Source organism: Aethalodelphis obliquidens, unplaced genomic scaffold (assembly GCF_003676395.1).
Source record: "Aethalodelphis obliquidens isolate GAN/ISIS:26980383/991018 unplaced genomic scaffold, ASM367639v1 scaffold5, whole genome shotgun sequence".
In the NCBI taxonomy this organism is placed as follows: Eukaryota; Metazoa; Chordata; class Mammalia; order Artiodactyla; family Delphinidae; genus Aethalodelphis; species Aethalodelphis obliquidens.
Window position 1 is genome coordinate 59,026,404 of NW_020837949.1, and position 20,363 is coordinate 59,046,766.

Here is a 20,363-nt window from a genome sequence, read left to right on the forward strand (position 1 = left end):
GGAGCACAGGCTCCGGACGCGCAGGCTCAGTGGCCATGGCTCACGGGCCCAGCCGCTCCGTGGCACGTGGGACCTTCCCGGACCGGGGCACGAACCCGTGTCCCCTGCATCGGCAGGCGGACTCTCAGCCACTGCGCCACCAGGGAAGCCCCCTACTATGGCTTTTTTATAATCATTATCTGGCAATTAATGGCCGGGATCAGGAATGCTAAATGTCCAGCAATGCATGACTGTACATCCCCATTCAGAAACATGGCCCTTTCCAGGAAGAGAAACTCACTTCATAGCCATGGCCCTGGAGACAACATAGTGGAGTATAGTGGTAATGGCATCATATTTTTTAATCCCTCACATGTCTGTGATCTTATGGAAGAAGTTAAGCTCTAGAACAGCGGGTCTGTACTCTTTTGGGGTACTCCTTTGGGACCCCATTGAAAACCATGAGCATTTCCCCGTAAAATTACCTGTAAATGCAAAATTTTACCCTAGAGTCTGTTTGTTCTTTTGTATGTAATAGAAATAACTATAATTACCTCTCAGGGTATTGGGGGATGCTAGCACCAGAAACAGGATATTTAAAACCACTTTGTAAATTATAAAGGTTGTTGCTATTATGACTTCTTTTTTTGAGAGTGACTCTCAGTACAGACTCTACAGAATAATTTGGCATAAAAACTTAAGAGGCTTTTCTTTCACTCTGTGCTCACAACTGCCTATGACTCCCATCCAATAAGAAAAAGGTAATGGATTTGAACAGACACATCTCCAGAGAAAACGTACAAGTGGCAACAAGCACATGAAAAGATGCTCAACATCATCAGTCATTAGGGAAATGCAAATCGAAATCACAAATGAGATACTGCTAAGAGACTCTAAAGTAAAAGGCCTCAGACTCTTCATCTGTAAAATGGGTCTGTTAAATAGACCGTATAGTAGTATCTGGCCCTTTAACTTTGTACTTTGGACGGCTGCTCTAACCACACTTTGAATGTTGGTTTTGGGTTTACACCTGCCATAAGGGTTTATGCTACAAACCCTTAAGGATTTTTGTTATAGAAGAGCATCGTCATAGGGTATACATTTTATATCTGTTTGCAGTTGTGCTTTTTGAGGTGTCAGGCGAATAAACATAGGAACACGCGCCCAGACTTGTACATTATAAGTATTTCAAAAGTTGTTACCTCTACACCTCTGAGCCTTTTGCACAAGGCCTCTTGACAAATCCTATATCCTCAGCAAACATTAGATGAATTGGGTGGCTTGCCTCATGCGAGTAACAATCAGAAAAATACTTCAAAACAGGGTAGAGAGTTCTATGTTAATATCATTTATGAACAGGAGTTCCAGCAGGTATAGAATAGGAAAATTTCTCAGAACTGTTTTCTAAATATACTGTTTTCAGTATATTAAAATCCATTTTTCAATAGTAACCATAAAATTAGAGCTTTGCCCTAAGAGCTGAGAGTACAGATATGTTGGAAAGGCTTATAGACTATTTTAATATACACACACATACACTGCAACGTATAAAACTATATTCACATTCACACGTACACACCATCAGTCATGCAGTTAAGTGGAGATGATAGAACCCGGCACAAAAAAGATAGCAGCAGTGGATGCAACAGTATTAAGGATGGGGGTAACAGGACTGTGGCTCCACTCCCTTCTGAAATCCTTCCCTACCAAGACTCTAGAAGGGAGGCTTTGCATCCCTGCTACTTGCTTCAACAATATCATTTAGATACAAACAAGACAAATTTAGCTCCAAGTATATCAAACTGATTCACCACTTTACGAATTTTATAACCAAAGCACAGAAAACAACATTCCAGCTCAGCATCCAATAGATGCCCACGACCGGCACCAACCACCTCAGACAGTTCCCAGACGAACATGTGAACATGTGGAGCCCTCACAGCCACGTGGTGGCTTATAACAAACTCACACCAGCTTCCGTATAGTAAAATGTTTTTTAGGACTTCCATGGTGGCGCAGTAGTTAAGAATCCACCTGCCAATGCAGGGGACACGGGTTCAATCCCTGGTCCGGGAGGATCCCACATGCCGCAGAGCAACTAAGCCCGTGCGCCACAACTGCTGAAGCCTGCGCTCCAGAGCCCACAAGCCACAACTACTGAGCCCGCGTGCTGCAACTACTGAAGCCTGCATGCCTAGAGCCCGTGCTCCGCAGCAAGAGAAGCCACCGCAATGAGGAGCCCACGCGCTGCGATGAAAAGTAGCCCCCCCTCCCTGCAACTAGAGAAAATCCTGTGCGCAGCCACAAAGACCCAACACAGCCAAATAAATAATTAATTAAAAATAAAATAAAATATTTTTTAAATGAAAGGGAAAAAAACTGACCTTGCAGAGAATTGCACTGCTCACCAGGCACAAACACGTGCACATACATAAGCACAGGTTAACACACAAGAGTGTGAGGCTGATACCTTCTAGGCCCTTCAGTGGGATTGACAGGTGTTTTCGACAACAGGCTCCTTGAGGTCACAAGCACTGTGAAGTTGACCCTACGGCTGGCTGCTCCTCTTCCTCCTCAGGTGACAGGCAAGTGGCATGCATGGTGGCAGTTCTTTCACGACCTTGGCGCCAGCCAGGGAGCTGGTGCCTGTGTTTCTGAGCCCTGCTCCACAGCAGAAAGGAGGGCACATGCTTGATAAAGCAAGAGCCCCAAACATAGGAGATTACGTTTACTTACATCCTTAAGAAGGTCCCTGCATCCAGAAAAGAGCCCCAAAGAACAAAGTATTTGAAGTTGAGGTCTGAGGCTCTACCTTCATTCAGAAAAGACTTCAAAGAAAGCAAAGGAAGCATTTGAATGGGGGCAGTGACCCAATGGTAGACACCAAAACTGGCATTTCATCGGCATTCGTAGCAAGTCTATCATGATACATCCATTAATTCCTTTAACTCTGGGCCTGGAGTGGGACACAAAAGCAAAGCCCTAATTACCTGCCAAGACCGTTTTAATCTAGTAAAAGTTTAGCACTTGCGTTCTGGCTACAAAGTCAAAATTGTCCCATGCCGGACACTGAGGGATGAGCATATTCACCAGTATAGAACGGAGTCCAATACAAGTGAATGCCCCACAAGCTGCAGCTGGGAACCTAATCAGTAATCCCTGAGTCATCTCATCTTTGCCTCTGGCTTGTCCATATCTTGAGGAAGGCCTAGAAGCAGCTGAGTGGATTACAGCTGACTCAATTCGGCATAATTGATATTTGCTTAAAGGGAAACCTGATCATCCTTACCACTGCTAACATCCCATTAAGACTAAAAGTTAATTAGGCTGTGTTCCATAAAGTCAATTGGAGGCATCTGTCTCAATAGCATTATTGTAATTATTCCTCATCAAAATGAATACCACCTCCTACTGCAGCGCGATGTCTTGTATAAACAAGAGCACAAACCTAACAACTCACATTCCATTCTCCACCTGAGTTATTTAATCAGGTTTATGTTTATATAGAACTGCAAACGGGAATTCATAGACATGAACACATTTTAAAATAAATACAAAGGCATGTTTAAGACATCTTGTTTTTTAAGTTTTCAAAGACTGGGAAAATAAAAGCAAACTACAAAGCATGACAAATTTTAGATATCATAACGATACCAGTGAAAGTCAAAAAGAGAAGCACCTAGTAAAGTCAACCTATTACATACACTGTGCCTAAGAATGGAGACCACAAAATGCTGAGTGAACGAGCACTGGACACGGTGCACGTGTGTCCCTGTACCCTCCACCTCCGCCCCACAGCTGTGCTTCCAACCACTCCTCAGAAGACTCTGGCAAGGTCACAGGCACACGAAGGATGCAGGGCCACCAAGATACCCACTGCTGATGTTACTAATAACAAAGAAGAGAAGGTGTTTAGGGTAGGCAGATCGGGGAGGGTGGGGCCAAAATAGGCAAAGGAGATGAAGAGCTATAAACCTACAGTAATAAAATAAAGAAGCCACGAGGATGTCATACGCAACATTAGGAATATGGTCAATATTGTAATAACTCTGTATGGGGAAAGATGGTTACCAGACTTACCATGGTGAACATGTCAGAATGTATGCAAATGTCAAACCACTACATAGTACACCTAAAACTAACATAATATTGAATATCAACTACATTTCAATTTTTAAGAAAAAGAAGAAAAAGATGGTTTCCTTGTCAAATTTTTCCTCAAGACCCACGACTTAAACACAGCAAACTAATTCCCTTAAACAAGCCTTTTAAATATTATATTTAATAAAATAAAATTGTTAGAGAAGCAAAACAAATGCATAAAAATCTGAAAGAAAGAGTGGTTTATCACATAGACCTATACATTATCTAGATATTGATCTCTAGTGACTAAACAATATCCGAATCAACACAGTCTTAAAATTATGCTTCAGGAGGAAAACTAAACTGTGATCATATTTTGTTACTAGCCTTCTGTTAGTATCTCTAACTTGGCAACACAATAGAAGTGCCTGAAAAGCTTTAAATACCCCAAGGCCCAAGCAGTCCCTCCCTGCCCTCCATCTCACTCACACACACACACACACACACACACACACACACACACACACACACACAATCTAATCTCTAGAGATGGGGGACCCAAACAACAATAGTTTTTAAAGCTCCCCAGGTGATTCCAATATGCAGTCAAGGTCTAGATCCAGTGTCTTGTCTATAAAAAGGCCTCAGGTGAAATGATGCTACGGTTAGATGCTGATGATGACACCTGTCCATTTCCCAAGGGAAAACAAAATATTGGTAAATAGTGGCAGAACCAGTCATAAGCCAAGAGTTCAGGTTCTGATTGTGTCCCTCCTGATTTATGTGACCTTTCAGCACATTATTTGATTTCCTGGGTGCTCAATGTGTATTCCATTTAAGCAGGAAGGGGTTCTGCAGAGTCTGTAAGAGTCTATCTAATCCTATAGTTTCTACATACTAATAAAGAAGTACTTCCAAATAGGATGGTTTGGCCAGGGTTAGCAAATGTGCATCACGATCCTAGTTCTACCTATTCACTCTTTTAAGCTTTTTATAAGGGCTAGACCCACCAGTAAAAACTGAGTGAATTCCGCATATGTCAGGTGTCTTTTTCTTTCTTTTCCAAAGTGTAGTTGCACAAATTCTGAATCCCAGTTAAATGGAATACGTTGATGAATTGTGGTCTGTCCAAAAACTTGCTTAACGTCCTCTGAAAAGAGAAAGGAAAGGTTGATTAAAACAAAGCAAATCGGGTTCTTCCTTACAAAACCTGTTATTAAATGGATATTGCTACTTTCTTTGTATAAAAAGTAACTCAACTTTAAAAACACAGATTATAAAATCATGACAGAAATAGAACTGGGAATCTCATGAAGTCAAAGTTAATAATGCCATCCAATAAAAGGAAAAAATCAAGAAGTTACACACACACACACAAAAAGCCCTAAAAGGCAGTCGCAAACCAAAGTAATAAGCTAAATCTCATATCATCATCTGTTTTGTTTCAACAGATATTATTTTCTAGGCACAGGGGATATAATTCAATCTTTAGTGGCAGGAAACACACATATACATACAGACACACATAGAACACTACACAAGTCTTAAATATAGTCCTCTTTAACAAGCTGTTAAAATGTTTTTGAGGATTTAGAAATCAGTTAGATATAAATCTTGAAGCATACATTCAACAGCACTAAGACTCTATTTAAGCTGTAAAAAGTTCCACTGTTCATCAGTCCACAGGTAATGGGTAGAACAGCCAACAGCCCCATCCTTTAACTTTATCCTGCACACTCTGGCTTGACAGACGTTCTCAAATGGTCCAAATAATCCCCTTTTAAGATGGGCTACCAAATGTACTGTAGTATTGATTCTTCCCCTCTTTTTAGCCTCTACCACAAAACTGTAAGAGGACTGACAGAGAACAGAAAACAACAATATGAAAAACCTTACTTTTCTAAAGCTTCACGTTTTTATTTACTAGTCTCTCCGCCTCCCAACATGAGTGTATGCTTGGAGGGTAAAGGGACACAAATTATATTAATGAATTTGTCCTGGCCTTCACATCTTTAAATATATCTACCAAGCCTGCTCGCTTTTATGAGCAAACTGTGCCTGCTACCTTGTTTTTTTCTCTTTGCAACTATTTAAAAAAAGAGGTAAATTCTTTAATTCTCTAAAGGGTGCCAAAAACCTTGGCACGTGTTTCCACGGTTTCCCCCAAATTTCCTACTTCCATCCATCCTTACACTCACAAGTTTTTATTCCATGCTTTTAAAGTTTCCAGAAATTTTAAAAGTCTTGCCATGAAGAAACAGTAGTGCTGCCATCAGTATAAGATTGGGTGTGTATCTGCACGAAGAACGCAGTAAAAAATCAGCATTATGCCAGGCATAAATTTTATAAAAGATGGCAGAAAACCTCAGGCTGGCCTTGATAAGGATAATAAAATAAGAAGTTTTTAAGCATAACCCTCAATTTCTTTGAATTTATTCTGTCTTCTCCACTTTTAGGAAAAAAGAGAAAAAAAAAGAGAGAAAGGACATAAGAAAAATGAAGTGAATCAAGAATTGAGGATCTGAGTGGGGAGTGATGAATGAAATGAACTAAGTAGGAGGAGACTCAGCAAGTTTCTTTTTGGCTCTAAAACCTCTGAGAAGGAATTACCGAACTGAAAGTCAAATTACTTGGGTTTAAATTCTACTACTAATAGTAGCTAAAATTTCTTAGGCACTTACCATGTGCTAGGTATTATTCTAGTGGCTATATGTGATAGAATAGATATTAACCTAGATAATCTGTAGCTCCTTTCCCATTCTAAATTTCTATGCCTCTGTATGAAGCAGGCCCAGGATAGATTCAAGGAAGGCCCACAATCTTCTAATCAATCTTCTAATCAAGACCAATAAATGATCTAATGAGAAACGATGTTCAAATGACAAAGATGTGACCAAAAGAAAAAAAACACACAATTTTTTACTCTATAAAAAATGTTTCTATACTATAATAAAATTTTAGAGAAATATACGAACAAAAATGACTTGGTGGCCATTTTTCTGCCAAGCTGGTGAAATAAAGATTCCTCTCTGCCCAGCATTCTGGTAAAATAACCTTTCAATGCAATAATCATGGGATAGCTGTCAAAAACGAGGTCCTTCCTTTTCTTGACCTTTCCTTCAACATCCTATAGAAAGTAACAGAAGGTGTTAACCCAATATTGGAGACATGGGTGAATGGAAGGTTAAGTAAAAGTCATAAAGAAATGATGACTCTGGAGAACAAAAAGTCCAACACTGGAAATCTTGATGAAGTTAGTGATAGAGCTGGAAAGACGGAAGTTCATGATGAAGGTTTGGTATGTTGTAATAGAAGACTTCAGAGGTGACAGGACATGAGATCTACGTGCTGTGTTGCGTTTGTATGTTGAAGCCATGGCCCCTAGGACTTTAGATATGACTATATTTTGGAGACAAGTTCTTCAAAGAGATAAGTTAAAATGAGGTCGTTGCGGGGGGGGGTGGCCTAATGTCATATGACTGCCATGCTTATAAGAAAAGTAGATTAGGATACGGACAGGCACAGAGGAAGACCATGTGAAGACACAAGGAGAAGACTGTCATTTACAAGCCAAGGAGAGAGGCCTCAAAAGACACCAATCCTGCCAACACCTTGATCTTGGACTTCTCGCTTCCAGAACTGTAAGAAAGTTCATTTCTGTCGTTTAAGCCACCCCACTCTGTGGCACTTTGTTATGGCAACCCCAGCAAACTATTACAATGAGCAACAGGAACTCCCACAGCAGTGACGAGGAAGTTACCCAAAAAGACCCTCCGTATCTCCTGCTACCACCGTAAGCAAGATGAGAGACATTTACAAAAGCAGGCATGTTATAAAAAGGGTGTGTCAGCTGGATATTTAAATCAATTAAATGTAGTAAAAATGTGTTTTAGGCTAAATATATGCAAATTACATGTATTAATACAAAGAAAAGTAACAGAAGGTATTAACCCAATATTGGCATATAAAGCTAAGGCATTTATTATCCATTTTAATATTTATATGGTATAAAACTATAAATATATATAATAAATTTAGGTTACTCAAAACTTAGTAAATGAATTTAAAATGTGACTGACTCTAACCAACAATCTTATTTTTCCTATAATTATCATTCACTGCTTACCAGAGCTCTGACTTTAATTCAAAACTGTGAACTTTGAACCTTAAGTTTAGAGCTTTCTCCACTATTCCATGAGAGCTTGTCTCTCTTATGCAAATGCCTGCCTGAAGTATTGAAATTTAGTCCCCCTGAAGTATAGAGCTATATGTGATCTCTAAAACATGTTTCAACTCTACAAACTGTCAATCCTACAGACCTGAACTATTGATGTGTTTTTAAAAAGATATCTCTATATAGTATTGTATAGGTATGCAGATAGGTCTGCGTGAGTATACACATTAATTATACATCTTTTCTTTCTACATAGATTATTAGCACCTTCAGAACAAAGGTCATATTTTTCACATCTGCTTCTCCCCTTGTGCCTGCACAATGGTGGCCATAGAGCAACTATTCACTAAGTTGTGGTTGAACTTAAATGAGGAAGAAAAGGTTTACAATAGTGCAACAGGTTAAGGACAGTGGTATTAACCCTTTGAGGCACTACAGTTTCCACCCTACTGAACATTTCAACAATCAACAATCATTTCCAACAATCATCAAACATTTCAACAATCATTTCCTAAGATTTTAGTGAAGTGCAAAGAATTGTCAATCTTCCTTATTAATGTCTCCAGCCCCAGGCCTAGGCTGATTCAAGTGAACTAAAGAACCTGCATTTTAATTAGCCTCCTGGGTTTTTCTAATTCAAGGGTCCAGAACCTCACTTTGAAAAACGTTGTTCTAAAGATTTATAGAAGGGTTTTTAAACTCCCCACTGAAACTGACAAAAAAATATGAAAGGAAGGAGGTAGGAAAGATTCTCCAGAAGACCTAACGTCATGCAGTAAGTGTACACACAGGCCACTTGTAGACCCAAGGGGACATGCAAGTTGTACAATCCAGTGACTGACATTCACTTCATGGCCTATGTGACCAGTGCTCCGTGGAGTTGGACAGTTTACAAACTACACAACCCTGAGAATGAGGTCCATTTTCAGTTCTCAGCCGTTCTAACACACTGGCCACTGTAAGAATGTCAGTCCTTAGTTAGCCAGCACAGCTGGGAGCACTGTATTAGGTCCTGCGGGAAGTAGGAGGGCAGGAGAAGACACGGTGCTGAATCCAAGTCTAATCCACAAGAAATAACTAAACAACACATCCAAACAGTATACTGGATTAAGTGCTAAACAGCAACAGTTCCTCTTGGCAAGGAAACACAAGTGTAAGGAAGGATGCATTTACAACAGTGGGAGAAAAAAAAGCTTTCTGGAGAAGGTAAAACTTGATCTGGGTCCTAAAGGCTGTGGAGGATTTATTCAGATGAACCTGTGAGGGATGTTTTTCAGTAAAGAGCAACAGCATGAAGAAGGGTTCATTTCTTTGGAAGTGAATTAAGGGTCCAATCAGAACATATTGGACCAAAGCCACCGAGACAGGACAAATCCTGGTCTAGGCACTTACAGATGCTGGCATCACCTGCCAGCAGCAAATATTATTTTCAAACCCTAAGGACTTGATGCTACATTTGTGGTGAAGAAAAGGTTGCTACAGGAAGAACAGTTGGTCATGGAATTCTGCAGAAAAATAAGACCTGGAGTTTTTTACCACTTGATACAATCTCTACAAAATTTATTTTTCACTCTCCTAACTTACCTAACAGAGGCTTGAATACTCAAATATCATAAGATTACCAAGTCATTCTACCTGGACAAACCAAATGATATGAGCATTATTATTACTGATAAAGAGGAAAACTACCAATATTTCTATAGTCATTTTCAAGGCTAATCAACTCTTTTAAGAAATTAAAATATTAAATTTTGTCACTCTGGAACTCTCACATTTTTTCTCTGAAAATATTTTATAGATTCTTAAGTCTGAATACTTCATCCCGCTACAAGAAGTCATTCGGGGGCACTGATTTTCCGAAATGCTTGGCCTCAACATTTTCCTGTACATTCATGAAAACAAACATCTCTAAGCCCAATAGTCACAATGGGTTCTGGAATTTCCCCCCTCACTTTGGAAGACACTGTAATATCACCTCAGGTTAACATTCTCTTCTCCTTTTAGGAGGCTCAAATAGCTTTCTCACTTAACATTTGATTGTTTTAAGATTTCTCCATGCCTTGGTGAGCCAATGAGAGGTAAGAGTACTCCTTCCATCATATAGTTGGAAAATCAGAAACTAAAAACCAAAGTGATTTTCAAAACTGCTCTGTACTCTCACTTTCATGGAAAATTCCATGAGCTTTACCATAAAAGACTCTAGGAGTCCATCTTAGAGTCATCCTATCACTAAATCTTTACCATTCCCTGAGCTTTTCAAACCTAACTTCCTAACTTGCAGTCCTGGAGAGGAAAGAGAAAAATGTTTTACGCTTTTTGGTCCCTTGGTTCTGTGAAATAAGCAAATTAATAAACAAATAAATACGACTATAATTCATAAGGCACCTGCTGATGGCTTTCAAATAAGCATCACTTGGCAGATTACTAACTTAAAAAAATTAGAAGGTCTGGGCTTCCCTGGTGGCGCAGTGATTGGGAGTCCGCCTGCCGATGCAGGGGACGCGGGTTCGTGCCCCGGTCCGGGAGGATCCCGCGTGCCGCGGAGCGGCTGGGCCCGTGGGCCATGGCCGCTGAGCCTGTGCGTCCGGAGCCTGTGCTCCGCGGCGCGAGGGGCCGCAGCGGTGAGAGGCCCGCGTGCCGCAAAAAAAAAAAAAAAAAAAAAAAATTAGAAGGTCTCTCCTAGTCTAAAGCACAAGGTCTTAAAATCTTACCCCCAGGTTGAGGTCATGTAGGCAAAGAAGCAAAACTGAATTAGCAATGAAATATAAATGAAGCACTAGATATATATTTTGGATATTTAAAATCATAGTTTTCTTAGCTCAGCCAACTCCTCCTGAAAGTAAAAACAAATTAGAGTGCTTATCTCAAAGTATAATCATTGTTATTTCAATATGTGCCACACAAACTATGTTTGGAAGGTCTATAGTTCCCATAATATCACCAAATAATGGTGATAGTATTTAAAGCAAGACTTCACCAAATAAGCTCAAAGAGCCTTTGGGTTTATTTTTGGGGACTTTGCTTTCTCCACAAATGTTTCTAGCCTGAAAGTCTGCTGCACTTTTTTTTAAGATTATAAAAAGATAATTACGAAGTGGTAATCGTTTCTTACCTAAATATAACCTCAAAAAGTCAACTGATTTCCCCCAATAAGTTTCCCAGGCTACACAGTATGGTCGCAGTGGAAACAGCTGTGATTTTTAAAAGCTGGGTCATAGATGACATGATCTTGCGTATTCAAGGTCCTAAGGAATCCACGTAAAAACCATTAGAACTACTAAGTCCAGCACTGATGAAGGATACAAGATCAATATACAAAAATCAACTGTATCTCTATACACTGGAAGTAAGCAACCCAAAAATGAAATTAAGAAAGCAATTCAATTTACAATAGCCTCAAAAAGAATAAAATACTTAGGAAAAAATTTAACAAAAGACATGCAAAACCTGTACTCTAAAAACTATAAAACACTGTTGAAAGAAATTAAAGATGATCTAAATAAATGCAAAGACATTCCATGTTCATAGATGGGAGGTCTTAATACTGTTAAGATGGTAATACTCCCCAAAGTGATACACAGATTCAGTGTAATCCCTATCAAAATTCCAGCTGGTGTCTTTGCAGAAATTGACAAGCAGACGTTAAAATTCATATGGAAATTCTAGGGACCCAGAATAACCAAACCAATCTTGAGAAAGAAGAAAAAAGTTGTATTTCAAATTTACCTCAAAGCTACAGTAATCAAGACTGTGTGGTACTGGCATAAAGATAGACATATAAGACAAATGGAATAGAACTGAGAGTCAAGAAATAAACCCTTACATTTATGGTCAGTTAATTTTCAACAAGGGTGACAATTCAATAGGGAAAGATTAGTCTTTTCAACAAATGGTGCTGGGACAACCATGCAAAAGAAGTAAGGTGGGACCCAACCTCACACCATATACAAAAACTAACTTAAAAATGGAGCAAAGATCTAAATATAACAGCTAAAACTGTGAAGCTTTTAAAGGAAAACGTAGGCATAAATCTTTACGACTCTGGATTGGAAAATAGTTTCTTAGATATAGTATCCAAAACACAAGCAGGGGCTTCCCTGGTGGCACAGTGGTTGAGAATCCACCTGTCGTGCAGGGGACACGGGTTCATGCCCTGGTCCGGGAAGATCCCACATGCTGCGGAGCGGCTGGGCCCGTGAGCCAGGGCCGCTGAGCCTGCGCGTCCGGAGCCTGTGCTCCGCAATGGGAGAGGCCACAACAGTGAGAGGCCCACGTATCACAAAAACAAAAAAACCCAAAAAAACCCCCAAAACACAAGCAACCAAGGACAATAATATATAAATTGGACATGTTCAAAATTGAAAACTTTTGTACTCCAAAGGATACCATCGACAAAGTGAAAAGACAGACTACAGAATGGGAGAAAAGTTTTGCAAATCACATATCTGATAAAGAACTCTAGAATATATAAAGAACTCTTGCAACTCAATAATAAAAAGACAATTCATCTAATTTTTAAAATGGGCAAAGGATTTGAACAGGCATTTTTCCAAAGACAAAATGGCCAATAAGCACATGACAAGATGTTCCAATCATTAGCCTTTAAGGAAATGTAAATCAAACGAGATATCACAATGAGATACCACTTTACCCCCACAAGTAGCAAGTGTTGGTGAGGATGTGAAGAAATCTGAAACCCTCATACACTGCTTGTGGGAATGTAAAAATGGCGCAGTCACTTTGGAAGAGTTTGGTAGTTCTTCAAAAAGTTAAACATAGTTACCATGTGACCCAGCAATTCCACTCCTAGGTATATATCCAAGAGAAATGAAGACATATGTTCACATAAAAACTTGTACACAAATGTTCATAGCAGCATTATTCACAATAGCCAAAAAGTGGAAACAACCGGAATATCCATTAACTGAAGGATGGATAAACAATAAGTGGTATACCTATAACAATGTGACATCCTGAATAAAAGGAATACAGTACTATTACATACTACAACATGGATGAACCTTGAAAACATTATACTAAGAAGCTAGTCATGAAAGACCACATGTTGTATGATTCCACGTATATGAAATGTCCGGAATAGGCAAATCCAGAGAGACAGAAAGTAGATTAGTGGTTGCTTAGGACTGGAGGGGCTAGGGGAAAATGGGATTGGGGAGTGAGGATTGCTAAGGTACGGGGTTTCTTGCTGGGGTGATGAAAATATTCTAAAACTGATGATGGTTACACAAATATGTGAACAGACGAAAAAACATTGCATCATACACTTTAAATGGGTGCATTATATCTAAATAAAGCTGTGTTTTTAAAAATAACCTGGAACCCTCAAATCTGCTTCCTACTAATGAGTGATATTAGGCAAATTACTTACCCTGACTCCATTCTCTCAATGTGTAAAACGGGAGTAAAATAACTCGAGGGTTGTAGCCAAGTGTGCCCAGTACAATGTTCTAAACATAGCAGGTGACCATTACAATGGTAAAATTCCAAAATCTAAAGTCTTAATTATAATGAAGATTATTATCTGGGCACCAAATATTTACAAAAGATACAAAAAAAAAAAATCAGGCACAGTGTGATTGGAAATATCATAGTTTATACATATCTCAAAAAGCAATAATTTTCCTCAAATACTTAAAATCATCCTCTTTTAGCTCATATATTAAAATTTTGAATGAAAAGTGATAAAAAAAACCTAAGTAATTTTCCATTATGTTTCTGAAAGTATGAAATTAAGAAAGATTAAGAACCACCACTCTTTACTTTGAAGATCTTTCAGATACTAGAAATATTTAATTGGCAAATTACTTGCACATGCCATTAAGTGGTTAGACTGAATTTGTTTTTACAAATTCTATGGCCTCTTATTCCTTAACCTCTACCACACTATAATCTGAAATCATCGAGGTCTTCACTTATGCAAATTTTTACTTTCTATGTTTTTGTTTCCATACAGAATAACTAAGTTAATGCACTTTAATTTCCAAAAGATCCACTCTTTGAAGCTGCAAATCAAGGAAAACAAGTTTCCCATTAAAATAAAAAAGGTTCATCAAGCTACATTATTTCAAACACTGAACCACAATCTCTCTCTCATGGATCCTAAAAATTTCATTAATACAATAAACACAAAAAGGATGTTTCAGTTAAACCCGAAAGTAATCCATCCCTCTCAGAGGCAAAGGGAGAGTTGCTGAACAGTGCCCTTTATTCTTCAGCAGCTTCACTGGGGTGCTTTTTCTAATGTGTGCTAAATCCTCAAAGAAAGTTGTGGTTTCGTTCGAAGGGAAATAATATTTCACCCTGCTGATATGGTTAACAACAGCTTATACGGCCATCGTCTTTTAAGCAGGGAGCACAAGACAAATTGTTGAATTCGGAAGTTAAATAGCATAATGGAGTAAGTGGATACAGACCTATCTCTACTGCCACATGGGCCAATATCAAGGTTTGCCATTTCAAACCCTTTTGACAAGTGCCTTTTTCTATTAATCACAGTTAAGGGTCTGAAGAGGAAAGAAGTATTCTGGCTACAATTCAGACTTGCTCAAGGAAGTTCTAGGGGGAAAATGGGTGCCATTAAAACAGAGTAAGTACAGAATAAGTACTTCACACACTCAGCTCTTCTCATTAAATTGAGATCTCTATAAGCCCCTGTAAACTTTGTATTATTATTACTATCATTCTGAACATGCGGGTACAGTGGTGATAAGTATCTTTCAAAAAAATGAGCACACAGGCAGACACAGCGCTTGCGTACACACACACAGTCGAGCTGAGCTGAATATTATTTCGAAGTCATATATGGTGTTGGTACATGTAGAAATTAGGGCTAACTTAAACCTCTTCCAGTTCTGTATGTAGAGAGGGATGGGACTACCCTGATATGAGGTCACGTGGCATTCTAGAACAGAATATCACCCATCTAGTAGTGCTGGAAGACAAAGTTGTGGTTCCTACGATACCAGTCACCGTCCCCTCTCTGTGCCTCTTTCCACATCCATGAAATAAAGCCATAAATGACACCAGCCGTTGTTCAGCTGCAGTGTGAAACGCGTTCCCTTGGAGAGCTTGTTCAAAACACATTCCCAAGCCCCACGCCCAAATACTCTGATTCAGCAGATTTGCGATGGAGCCAGGGAGCCTGCAGTTGTCATGAACACCCCCCCCCCCACGTTATTGCAACGAGAACTCGTGCTCTGCCTTATTGATAAGAATCCTTCCTATTCTAAAGCCTAATGGATCTATAAATCCTCAAGATTAATTCGCTATGTAAGTCATCATAGTGAATGCTGGTTAACAATGAAAAACGTTACAGGCTGGCAGCTACTTAGCGTTCGATATTAATCTTCTATCACATGCACTATCTAAATCAAACAGCAAGAGAGGCCAACTGAGATGTTTTCAATCTATCTGCCAGAAAAAAGTTATTTTCAATTGGACAGAATAAATCATTAGCAGTCTTTCATAAAATCAAAAGTAGGTCAGGGCTTCCCTGGTGGCGCAGTGGTTGAGAGTCCGCCTGCCGATGCAGGGGACACGGGTTTGTGCCCCGGTCCGGGAAGATCCCACATGCCGCGGAGCGGCTGGGCCCGTGAGCCATGGCCGCTGAGCCTGTGCGTCCGGAGCCTGTGCTCCGCAACGGGAGAGGCCACAACAGTGAGAGGCCCGCGTACCGCAAAAAACCAAACCAAAACAAACAAACAAAAAAAGTAGGTCAGTTAAAATGGTGTTTGGAGGTATACAGCAGACTGCGGTCACTGTGCAGACGTGTAAGCTTGCTTTAATCATCTGTTGTGTTAATTACTGTTAACTTTCCTTACCACTAGAGAGGAACACACCAAAAGACTCCAACTCTTTGAAAATTTTAAAGCAGTACAAAGAATCCTAATTCATTCCCTAAATGCAAGTATAATATCTCTATTGTTTAAAACACCAATTTCCTAAGCTAGTTTCCTTAGACGGATGTTATCAAAAATAATTTTCTTGCAAAAGCATTAACATACATTTAACCCTACTTAAATGTTCCAGAGCAAATGTACTACAAATGTACACCCACAGTGATCCCTTATTAGTATAAAACTGTTTTATTTCAATTAAAATGTCTAACTATCCACCCCCAACATATACCTAAACTGTAATTTTCTCTGAGAACTTCCAATACATTCTTGATTTTGTTTCCTTTATCAACCTATCAGAGCAAAAACAGCCTTGCAACTGTTGGAAGAAATCAGTCATTAGCAGCAAGATTACAGCAAATTTTCCAATTTAGAAAAACTATATTTTTATCTCCTCTTATACTGAAAGAATAATGGCATAATTTTACTATTTTTAAGTGAGCAGTACTGTTTAAAATAGTCAAATTTTCCCAGTGCTCCAAGTTTTAGGATTTACCGTTAGCTTTCTCTTCTCCCTTCATCTTACACACACACACACACACACACACACACACACACACACACACACACACACACTCACACACACACACACACACACACACACACACACACACACACACACACACACACACACACACACACACACACACACACACACACACACACACACCAGGGGCAGACGTCCCCTGATTCGACCTCTCCATACCGACAGTCTTCTAAAGAACGTTTAACCTTCAGGCGGTTATTCACTAAGGAGTGGCTTCACATGGTTATTGTGATTTTCTCTCCAATTGACATTCCTCCACCTTCTCAACAGGCCTTTTTCCCCCCCGCTCCCTATTTTTAAAATGGGGTGATGAAGTAGCAAAAAGTACAATATTTTAGCCATTTGAGCATAGATGATTCTCAAATTATCCCACCAACTGGAAGTGCTCTCTGATACCACTATCTTTCAAAATTGAAGCCATTATGGTCAATCGTGCAAATCCGTATTTAGCTTTTCGTAAGTAGTAGATTTTTGACCCAATGAACTGGAACAGCTTCTGCACAGTCTCTAGGATCTCATACAAGACACTCGGTCCCTGGGCACACCGCAGTCCTCATCAATGCTGAGGTTATTTCCTCTCAAAACTCACACTGCTCTTACTCAATATTCTCATTCTCTATTGGAATGTGTCTTAAGAAAATATACGTGGGTCCCCCCAAAATATGAAATAAAATCTACTATCGGGCAATAACGTCCTCTCACCAAAATAACCTGTTGTTTTTGTGAAACATCAAAATCAGAATGAATATTAACAAAGAACTTTGCTCAAATAGTTGGTCCTTCTGACTCTCAGAACCATTTTCCCCTCAGTTATCGTTTTGAATATTTCATTTTCCAAGTGTCTTTACAAAGGTATTAATAAATGACCTTCTTCGTAGTGAGCTTTCAAAAATTATGGCTAAAGTTTTGTCCTCTTCTACTCCAATACCTGCATTCCTCTAGTTTTTTACATTTATTATTAAATTTGAGTGTCTACCTTCAAAACTTATCTGCGTACTTTTAGCTCTCATCATTTTCTGCAACTTGAATCAGAATGACTGAAGCGGGTTGTTTCCACATAGTTCCTTGTGTCATCTAGCCTGTCCGTTTTCCCAGAGCATTCCAATTCACTTTCATCACAGCAGGTGTTCCTGCACAAAATCCAACTGTGAACCCAGGAAGGGCCCCTCCAAACACCAACATACACGTCAAAGAATTAACTAGAGAAGGACATTAGAAATCGCTTCATTAGTTCTGTGGATTCTGTTTACGTCTCACATACAAAAGAAAGGTAGGTTCTGTTCAAATAGTTTGTCAAAGTTAATTTACATTTTCTGCAGGACTTCTCAGAGCCTTCGTAGACTAAAACTTTGGGGCCTTATGACTGTCTAACAGGAGAATCCTCTCTCACACAACGTTAACAGGAGACACCACTTTAAAGCACCCAAACTCACAATATCACTCAATAGTTAAGATTAAAGGACAAGAGGCCACAGCAGCTTATAATACAAAATCAATACTGTGCTCGTTTCTTTTGGATTCCAGGCCAACTGACAGAGCTGAAGGAGCAAGGCAGCCAACTCTCCCAGTGTAGCTCAGGGCAAAGACTATTTTACAATTGAAGTTTTTAAACAGCAATGCTAGAAAAGTATTAAATAAGATATATGTCTACTCATTCAGCTGTCCCTCTTCAAAAAGCAGTTCCTACCCTTTGGCAGGACTCCTTTCAGACTTGCTAAAGGCAAATGCTCATTTAGACAAAACACAACTAACAACTGTGGCCATTCATGGACTTCCTAACACTTATCTAGAACCAGAGAGTTGAGAATCCCTGTCGCTAAAGGTCAATGAAAAATTGCAGGCGGACACACACACACACCCCCCACCACCACCACAATAATGACACTGGGGGCTTATGTTCACATACTAAGAATGGAAGCTTTACAACTGCATATAAAACATTTCATGAGGGCTTCCCTGGTGGCGCAGTGGTTGAGAGTCCGCCTGCCGATGCAGGGGACACAGGTTCGTGCCCCGATCCGGGAAGATCCCACATGTCGCGGAGCCGCTGGGCCCGTGAGCCATGGCCGCTGAGCCTGTGCGTCCGGAGCCTGTGCTCCGCAACGGGAGAGGCCACAACAGTGAGAGGTCCGCGTACCGCAAAAAACAAACAAACAAACAAACAAACAAAAAAACATTTCATGAAATTTTGTTCAAGAGTAATGAAAAAGATAAGTCAAAGGAAAAGAAAAACATGTGACGGCATTAAGCAAATAAAAATTTTATATTTCAACTTGAGGAAGTATTCTGGTATATAACATACTCTGAATTTTCAGAAGGTCAATTGTGACTTACACTAGACAAAGGTAAGATTCAGGTCCTCCACTACTATTGAGTTAGGCTATTACTGGCACCTACTGCAGACACAAGTACTGAAGAAATATTCATAAATAGGAATAGTTAATGTTAAATTAGCATCATGAAAAAAACAATCACTGGTGGGTGCACTAAATATATCAGATTAACAGTTTCACTAAATACACACACACACACACACACACTTTCTTAAAATTCCTAACAATAATGCTTTGCTTTCCCAGCATCAACAAATAAGAAACTTGGGAAAATGGAAGTGTTGGAAAACCACCCTGTACCAACTTGCTCAGAGGGCAGGTAAGTCCTTTCAAACCCTGACTTTCAGTTCTTCCACTCACAAAATGGGAGTGATCACCCATTTGCCTGTTTCACAGCGGTATGGGAAGCTTACACAAGGATCACAGACACGTCTGCCTCTGGCTTTGCCCCACTCCAACCAATGCAACAAAACCCACCTTTTCCAAGCATCATTCGGATCCCGTCCCTGTCCTCTCAACAACCTTGCAGGACTCCCAATTGCCTCTCCTATCAAATTAAAACTCCTGCTTAGAGGGCTGTGGTGGGTGCACCGTCACATGGGGCCCTGGCTCCCAGCACCCACATTTCAATCAAGGGTCTCCTCTACTATCCTCAATCTGCACAAAGGCCAACTCTCCTTCCCCTCCCACCACTCTGTAATTCCCCCTCCACTCAAAATTCTGCTCACATCAAAAGATAAAGCCTCCTGGGTAAAGCTCACAACAAGTGCATTTCAACAAATTCCTTGGACGTCTCTGTAACCAAGGCAAATTTCTACATGTACTGAGGACTCTAATCCAGGTACATTCTTCCTTATAATTACTTTCCAATACGGTCATATAAACAAAATCTTAATTCATTCGTGTATTGTTCTTTACTTCTTCATGAAAAATTATTAAATCCCTCTAATGTCTGATAAAAAGACTGAAACCACAAAGGATGAATCAGCACCAATCTAGATTACAAAGGCAGGCCGTCCTCACAGAGCACAGCCATCACCAGAGGGAGGCAGTGTGGAACAGTGAGTAACGCTTGGCCGTCCTCTGGCTGCTACCTCGGCTCCACCACAGGCAACTCCAGGACCACAGACAAGTTACTTAACCTCCCCAAGGCCATTTCCTCATAAGAAAAATGAGAATTATAATAGTACAGACCTCCTAGGTTCTGAGGGTTAAATAATCAATTACATATAAAGCACTTAGCTCAGGGTGAGTTCAGTAGTAAGTGATCAATAAACTTCAAGATTAAAATGACAGCTATATCCCTTCTCTCAAGAGATCATGTAAAACCA

General features: G+C 39.8%; 1 protein-coding gene across 3 annotated transcripts in view; it reads right to left on the reverse strand.

The window, feature by feature from the left end:
* SLC25A13 (solute carrier family 25 member 13) overlaps nt 1-20,363 on the reverse strand; it is a 203,307-nt gene that overhangs the window by 86,498 nt on the left and 96,446 nt on the right. For all 3 annotated transcript variants that reach the window (XM_027102493.1, XM_027102492.1, XM_027102494.1), the window contains one exon: nt 5,073-5,212. In XM_027102493.1, the coding sequence (XP_026958294.1) occupies nt 5,073-5,212 (140 nt within the window). The remainder of the gene's footprint in view (nt 1-5,072; nt 5,213-20,363) is intronic.